This window comes from Laccaria bicolor, genomic scaffold (assembly GCF_000143565.1).
Source record: "Laccaria bicolor S238N-H82 LACBIscaffold_65 genomic scaffold, whole genome shotgun sequence".
Taxonomy (NCBI): Eukaryota; Fungi; Basidiomycota; class Agaricomycetes; order Agaricales; family Hydnangiaceae; genus Laccaria; species Laccaria bicolor.
In genome coordinates this window covers 96176-104459 of record NW_001889936.1, presented here as the reverse complement: position 1 = coordinate 104459, position 8284 = coordinate 96176, and the positions used below count along the sequence as shown (strand labels likewise).

The following is an 8284-nucleotide window of genomic DNA, read 5'->3' as shown; positions in this document are numbered from 1 at the left end:
CGCGGCTACACTTGGGAAGGAAAAGGCGGGTGGGAAGACGAGCTCGAGGGACGTGGGCGTGACTTTGGTGGAGGAACCGCCGGCCAAACCGTGTGCGAGGTCTTCTTCGCAGTCTAAAGTGCAATCCTAGCTGAATTCACAACCGGCAGTCAACGACAAGCGACTGGACGGTCTGCTTCGTCGTCATTTAGGGCTGGGGGCCTCTTTTCTCATCTCGAGGCTAGAGATACAGTCCTCTCCTAAGATGGACCGCAGTTACAACAACCGTGCTGTTCCATAACACCCCGTCGAACACCTCGGCTATGCGGGAAAGTCCATCTCCACCCGCATCAAGGTCCCAAAAAGCATAGCCTAGTTACAGCTCCTCCGATACTCCTCCCAGCCAACCTACAGGACATTTGTTCAACCTGGACAATTTACATGTCTAGTAGCAGCGATCCCGAATCCAGACCCCGGACGCTCTTAACACACACTTGAACAAAAGCAGCCAAATCCTCTCAGTACGCTCCCTCTTGACGTCTTAACGCATTTCCCGTTGCTTCAACACCTACCGATGGACGCGTTCACAACATACAGCACTTATTCTGCGGATGCTGAGGACAACACTATCTTTACGATACCCGTTGACGAAGAGTCAGGTGGAAGAGGGAATAATGCGTACTGCATCTTTTCATGAGCTCCGGAATACCCAACTGCACCTGTTAATCGACAAGTTGGGCTTTCAATCCTTATGGTAGGTAGTTTATCTTTCCTTTTCAACGTCGTCTTACGGTTTTTCTAGGATTCTTCTTGTATCATCATTATCATTATTGCCTCAGCTTCTTTATCGACAATCCTCTTCTTTTTCCGAATACTTCCCATTTTGTTCTGTTACACATTGCTTATGATAAGTAAAGGTTTCCTTATGCATACTTACCCCCTTTTTTGTATGTCTCTCTATTATAATGCAATCCTTCTACCCGTCTATCTATCACAGGGAAACATGGAAAAATACATTCTCATTCGAGGCTAGAGACTACTAGTCCTCCTAAGAGGAGCCGCCATCATTTAAATCCTAAGATCTCAGTATACTAATTTCATAGATATCCCATCGAAAAATTCGGCTAAATTTCAGCAATGGGGCAAAAACCATAGCCTAGTTACAGGTCCTCCAATACTTCTCCAACCTGAACAATCTACATATCCAGTAGCAGCATTCCCAAATCCAGACCCCGGACGCTCTTGACGCACACTTGAACAAAAGCAGCCAAAACCCATACACAAACGTCATCAAGTCTTCAAAGTGTCCAAGACTAACGGTGGGCAAAACTGGCGTTTGTCAATATGTGCTCCCGATACTGATTTGAAAGCACATACCTCGTGTATTCGCGGCCATCGCGCCCTCAGCGGTCTTCCTGTACCACGTTTGATAGCAGGCCGCATAGAGAAAGAAGATAAAAAGACAACGACCTCCGATGATCTATTTCGACCGCCAGATGATCAATGAAATATCGAGAAACCGAGGAAAAGACAACATACCATCGCTTGTTGACAATAAGCCCCTATGGCCAGCCGAAGTTCCATAGCTTTGTGGGCATCATATCGGCGCTTGACGTACCTGTACCCGATAGGAAAAACAAATTCAATGAGCATGAGCACCAGAAAAAAAGGGAAAAAGACATAATACATGCCGAGTTCCGAAAGTCTGATATCCAACACGAGTGCAGAACGTACTTGGCACTCCACGAAGGACCCACTCGCCAGATGCGAGAGGAGGACCAGCATAGTTTCTACTTCGGCTTTCAAGGCTCTGAAGATTGCCTTGCCACGCCGGCTGACTGTCTTTGGCGCGGTGGCGCGAACTGCGAGGATCTTCTCTCGTGCTGGAGGGAAGAGTATCTTCACGATTTTGGTGATTGGCAGGTCTTGCGCAACGTCCGAGTGATTTTATGTCAAACAATCAAAGAGCCCAGAAAGCGATGCCATTGGCTCGTTTTGACACAATCACAGCAGACAACGGCATCGCGTGAGTCCAAGATATCGAGTTGACCGACGACGAAATAGGCAAAAACGATTGTTTTTGGAGAGAATTGCCCGAGTCTTCCAAAGCTTCCTCATCGCCCATTTTGGACCTCCCAAAACCAATCATTCCTAGCCCAATATGAAGACGAACTAGACCGACCGGTCGCCAGTCGTTGACTCCTGTCGGTTGTGAATCCACCTAGCATTGCACTTGAAACCGCGAAGAAAACATCGCACGCGGCTTAACAGGCGTCCCTTCCACAAAAGTCGCACCCACGTCCCTCGAGGTCGGTCGTCTTCCCACCCGCCTTCTCCTTCCCTTTCCCAACCGCTAACTCCTTCTTGCCCTCCGTCCGTTGCATCTTGGGCATGGGCTTGAACAACGCGCGACATGCTAACCTCGCTGTTTAACACACGTTTCTTATCGACCCCACGCTCCCCGCGCGTTCTTCCTGTCTTCGTTCTTGCTCGAGAGAGATGGACAGGGAGCGAGAACGGGCAAGTGTAGTCGCGTGTGGTTTCGTTGTGTTACTGCGGCTTGAGGTCGTGGAAAGTACCGGGGAATGCTGTCTAGAAGTAGATAGGACGCGGGTTGATTTTTGGGGAGTCTTGGAGACTTAAGGGGAGGTGGATCGTGGAGTGGCTGATGCGCGGTCTGACAAGAGCTGCGAAGACTTTGAACCGGAGGATGTCACATTAATCTGGCAGTACCGCGTTATGCCTGATCTGAGCCCCATAATCAGTTTGGTATGATTTGCGAGGGGACATAATATGTACTGAGAGTCGATAACGTCTTGGCAGCATATCTGCATCCAGTCGCGCCCGTCCTTTATATCGCACAAAACCGACAAGCCAATGCGGGCAACTAACTGACACATTGACAGCGAAGACTTCCAGACTGTCTTTCAAGGTGAGAAGGGGGACAGCCGGCTGCGGACGAACAGGCCGCTTGCGTTTCTTTGGCAATTTCAAAGGTGCTGGAGGGGTTGGAGCGGGTCCGGGTAGTGATAGCTCCAAGAGATAGAGAATAATATGTATCTGCACTCTTCCAACGAATTAGCCTCAGCCACGAAGAAAACGGGTGAAAAATGACTCACCCTCACCTCCCCATCCGATCTAAAATTTCGTCATTCGCTGATACCACGGAACGTGTCCAGTTTTCCTTCTTGGCCTTTGTATGCGACACTGCGTACCACATCGTCGTTTCCTCCACTTCCGCCGCGCCACCGCCGTTCATTGACATCAGGATCTTGGGCAGCTCCTTGCGGTATCTCTTCGTCGTGGATCCCGTGGTGAGCAGAAGTGGATCTAATAGAGCATGTAATGGGTGGACGGTCGGCGTAGAGGGTGCATGGACACGTTACAGGGATGGACCGAGGACTGTAAAGCGTGTCATGACCGCAGCACACGTAAAGTACCGTTGAGGGAACCTGGGGATTACAGTGTCTTTCACTGCCGTTTGCACAGCGTGAATCATAATTTCGTGTTTGCTTCTGTTGTACCTGTTACCCTCAGGGTTTTTTGTCACTGCAAATTGAACATCTGCAGGTCAGCAAATTCACGAGGAGAACGGGATTCTTCTTCATGCCAGATGATTATGTATCCAGAGACTTGAGTTGTCATGGGCAAGGGCTAGAGTGAGGTCGGACGCTGGTTCACTCAAGATCCCTAAGAAAAACTCATCCGTTCTGGGCCAATGTGTGACAAAAAAACCCTGAGGACAACAGAAGCAAACACGAAATTTACGATTCATGTGTGCAAACGGCAGTGAAAGACACTGTAAAGGTACGTTCGAGAAAGAGACTGTTGTGGCGTTTGCTCATTTCGTTCAGCGGCAAGATGCTTTTCTTTGGAACTGTAGACCAGGTCTGAGCCAGGTCATCCTCCTGCCCGGTTCTAGTGAGTGAGGGAGGTCTGTGAGGGTTGCCATTTGAGGGTGCCGGTGATGGTGCAAGGTCAAAGAAGAACGGCCCGCCGCGTCCACTCCACTTCCTCGACATTCTGCGTAAATAATACCGACGTGGAGCGTATATCCCTCGTAAATCTTCTTTATGACGATAATGGCCTCAGTTATGCCGGAAAGACCTGTTTTTACGCCCTATCTTCCATCCTGCCTGTTCATTCACGCAGCGTTCAACACCCCCAACACTTTCGTCTCAATAACCGAGCTTTCATTCAGCGTACACGATTGCGACCTCATCCATATCCATATCCACCACCTCCCCAAGATTTACAGTCTCTTTTTGAATAACACAGGAATAGGAAACGAGGCGTAAGTCAAGCGTAAGTCTTGTCTTCCTTTCCCTCCTTCCGCCCTCCCTCCCCTCCTTCCTTCTATACTTACTAACGGGCCCTTCTCTCACACACAGTGTATACCTCATCCCATTCAAACGCACCCTGACCCAACTAAAACTCGCCAACAACCCCAACATCAACAATACATCCGTACCCGCCATCTTCCTCTTCTCAAAAATATGTTGCCTCTCCATCGCGGATACCAGAATCGACATGAACGGGTTGACGACGTCGGATAAGAGGGTGAATGAGAAGGGGTGGGTGGGTTGTGGATATTGAGGTTCCGTGGGGATGTGAGGTTTGCATTGATAGTATGAGCATTTCCCCTTTGTCTCTCGCAACGTTCTGATGCTGATTTATCCAAAGGTATACCAGAAGCATACCTCATACGCCCGTCCTCCCCGCTGATCCCAGAGGCGTGCAGCGCCCCGTCGTGTGCTGCGCTTCGACGCAATTCATCTGCGCATGTAGAGAGCAACCCGGCGATTGTAGTGGGTGGGACGAAGAATGAGATGGTGTTGAGCCTGGAGGGATGGTTGAGGACGAGGACGTTGGATTCGTTAGTTAGGAAGATGATTGGGGTTGAGGATTGATTGTTGGTGCGAGCGAGGAAGGTTTTTGAGTGGTTTTCGGATTGTGTTTCGTCTCCTGTGTTTTCCGCTCTTGTCTTTTATTCAGGTGTTGCACGTTTGCATACATGTTATATCAATGTTTTCGCCTACGAGACTTTTCAATGATAGCTGATTTTGAGTTTTACAAATCGACAAGAAGCCCAATACATACAGTATATGCAGGATGGCCGCTCTTCCCCATCCACGTCGATCGTCCTTCTTCGGCCCAACAGGTGTCGGTCTTCTAGGTGGATGGCTTACATCCCCACTCTCATTTTCAGTCGTAGTAATCACAGGATTCGGAGCAGGCGGCAAGTGCGAATAAGACGGCGTTAGTCCACCGCCCGACCTTAACCCACCGCTCGACCTTAACCTCGCAGAAGCGCGTATACTGCCGGTGCCAAAGGGAACCCAAGGTCAATCCCTCCATGTCCGGCTGCCACTGAAGGGTTGGGCAAAAAAGGATTATATCGTAAGACAGAGGCACCCCATGCCGAGGAGAAGAAAGGTTGGTTGGATGATAAAAAGCACAGGAAGAACTTGAGGCGGGTGACACGACACATCTGTTGAGTCAGACCCACATCGCGTCATAGATCGCTGGTGGTTCGGCTGCAGGAATTGCCACCATGGCTGGTGGTGTATATGCCTACAAGAAACACGAGGAGCACTGTTTGGCGTTCTTCGCATCCTATTCGCTTCGTTGGCTTGTCACAGAAAAGTGCGGAGAACTGGGTTTATAGCAACGTGTTGAGGGAAGCCGAAGCGTAGACTGCCTGCATCTTTCAAAAGGGGGCGGTTCCGCAGATGGGTCTTTAATCAGGGAAAAAACATTTCGGCCGGCGCTATTCAGGTCGCTAGATGGACTTTGCATATTTTAAGGGCGTTTTATGAGGTGTGTCCATCTTCGGATTGGGGTCGTCTTGCCCAAGGTAGCCATATATGATTAGAAAGAGGTGCGAATACGAGGAGCCCGCACAAAGGGACTGTTCACCCTGAGGAGCAGTTGCAGGGAGGGAACCCACCCGTAAGCAGCGTATTGGTGTAACTAGCATACGGCGACGTGCTTGACCCTTCCAAAACCCGGCCACTCCCATGAGGAACCATCTTGCCGCTCGTGGGTCGAAGCCCAGAGTCCGCCCCCGCCCCATTTCGATCTGAGGTCCCACTTTAGCTCCGGACGACAAGTGGGTCCAGATCGAATTTGAATATGCCTATGCGGGAGTAGTGCGTTACGGTGTATTGGTGCGTTTGGAGGGGCGATATAGGTTGTCGGGACGACGTGTAGGAAGTATTGATAGGACACGAAACCTGTTTTGAGGGTGGTTAGGTGGGGTATTGGAAAGAGAAGAGGTACCTACGTTCGTGTATGGATTCGAACTCTGTGATGACGCGATGACGTGTGAGAGGTTCATCTCTAATGGCGAATTAAGCCTGGATGTTGGGGAAGAGGAAAGGACGTACGGTTATGCCCATAGCTCGCATAACCATGGTTGAGGGTAGTGATGTAAGAGTGCCTTTTTTATATGTCGTAGTTCAGGCAAAGTCCCAAAATGAGATTAAAATGCGTACCAATAACCCGTTTGACCTAAGGAGAACCCCAAACTCTACATGCGTTGCCGTGAAGTTGGACTTGTAAATTGGCAAACAAGCCGCAAGCCGCGTGTGGACTTGTTTCTTCTGAATAAATTGGCGAACACTTGAAGTTGATACTAGTGGAATGCAGAGTTGACGTCGCGGCCGCAACGCTACGCCGTAACACTTTTTTTCACCACACGACAACTTTCCTTAGTGAATCAACTCTGACAGGTAAATGCCCTTGCTACAACCGACCGTCGACACACCCACTACAACTTTGACTGAGTTTCAAATCCTTGATGGCCACATAGCATGCTCCGTACATATTAGTCTCCCGATGTCAGACTCCGATATGAAGTTGATGATAGTCGATCAATTTCCAGCTGAATGCAGAACGATAGGCCATGCCAAATCGACACAAACATAGGGCGGACTCTCAAATTTTATGGTGGTATAGGGTGTCATCAATCCGGAGGTTGAAATTTCACACCCTGTGAGAACTCAGCGGCCTCAGCCATCACATCACTTTGAAAATTTAAGGGTCCGCCCTGTGCATGTGTCGATCTGGCTTGGCCTATCGTTCTGCCTTCAGCTGTCATATGGAGTCTGCTTTCAAACGCGCCCGCAACATGGGCGTAGATTATTCTCACGGCATTTATTCCCACGGTTCAAGGCAGCCCGTTAAAAAAAAAGTTGTCATGTGATCGCTTCGCGTGACACGTCTTGTAGATCAAACAGAAATAGAGGTTGCAATTTCGAGTTTTCCATGGCTCAATGTCCGTGAAACCGGCCCCAATCCCACCTGAGACACCTCATCAACAAAATATTCTTGCACCGATCACTCCTACCCCATTCTGGAACTACAATGGAGTTTTAAATAGCTCATTCTCTCCATTTCCTTATTCCCTGTCCTTCCCAGCTTGTTCCTAGATTTGAGGATTAGTATATTTATGACATTAGAGGTATGAAGAGCCAATACCTGGTCTTCCTCAAATGCAGTTGTTGGATATATAGCAAGAATGGCTGGATTGGAGGGAAAATTCGCAGATGGACAAAGGGTAGGATCCTCCAGGATAGCAAGTATGACATGCATAAGCATGTACATATATGCAGATTTCCCTGATCCCGTTGCCGAGATCGCAAGGAGGTTGTTTCCGTCGAGCATTGAGGTAATGCCCTGAAGTTGGTAGTCATGTGGACCAGATGACGTGTTTATGTTGGATTTGGCGGGAGAGGGCCCACCCCTCTGCAGAGTTGAATGTAAACTTTTTGGTTGCAGGTGTTTCAGGCATTATTGCCAGTGAAAACACGTATAATTCGTCGACGAAGCACAACTGATTAACAAGGCGACACAGTCCGTGGGAACAAAATGTGACCATTATTTTTACGCCCATGTTGACCTTACCACAAGGCCCAGACTACGTACATACCAGATCTTTTACATTGAGGAACACTGTAAAATTCCCAAAATGTGTGAGAATCTCAATCTCCTTCTTACTGAATGGTATCTCTGTTATGTAGAAATTAGGTATGGCATCATGTATAGAGGTAATTCAACAGGACGTATGTCTCAATTAGTGTTTGGAAGTCCGGTCTCGTGACTGGAAAAAGACCGTAACCAGACTGGACCAAGACCGCAAAAGACCGGACCTGCGGTTACGGTCTTTTATTTTTGAAATGTAAAGACCGCAAAAAAACCGGTTAACGTGAACCGGTCTTTTATAGCCTCTTAAATACCCTTTAAAACGCACCCAAGAACGTACGATTTGGTAAAAAAACGAGAGAGATATGAATTAAAATGT

General features: G+C 48.7%; 3 protein-coding genes across 3 annotated transcripts; 1 reads left to right on the top strand and 2 right to left on the bottom strand.

The window, feature by feature from the left end:
* Positions 1–472: 472 nt before the first annotated feature.
* Positions 473–887, top strand: LACBIDRAFT_314896 (uncharacterized protein; the record flags this gene model as incomplete). Its single annotated transcript, XM_001889308.1, has 2 exons — positions 473–733; positions 782–887. Exons 1-2 carry the CDS (start codon positions 591–593, stop codon positions 885–887), a joined length of 249 nt encoding a protein of 82 aa, XP_001889343.1. The 5' UTR covers positions 473–590.
* Positions 888–1110: 223 nt separating this feature from the next.
* Positions 1111–2372, bottom strand: LACBIDRAFT_334523 (uncharacterized protein; the record flags this gene model as incomplete). The annotated part of the gene is made up of 6 exons (XM_001889279.1): positions 1111–1166; positions 1231–1308; positions 1357–1394; positions 1519–1541; positions 1714–1862; positions 2279–2372. 6 exons carry the CDS (start codon positions 2370–2372, stop codon positions 1111–1113), a joined length of 438 nt encoding a protein of 145 aa, XP_001889314.1.
* A 3702-nt stretch (positions 2373–6074) lies between these two features.
* Positions 6075–6395, bottom strand: LACBIDRAFT_314894 (uncharacterized protein; the record flags this gene model as incomplete). Its single annotated transcript, XM_001889278.1, has 3 exons — positions 6075–6215; positions 6266–6319; positions 6369–6395. 3 exons carry the CDS (start codon positions 6393–6395, stop codon positions 6075–6077), a joined length of 222 nt encoding a protein of 73 aa, XP_001889313.1.
* Between the last annotated feature and the right edge of the window lie 1889 nt (positions 6396–8284).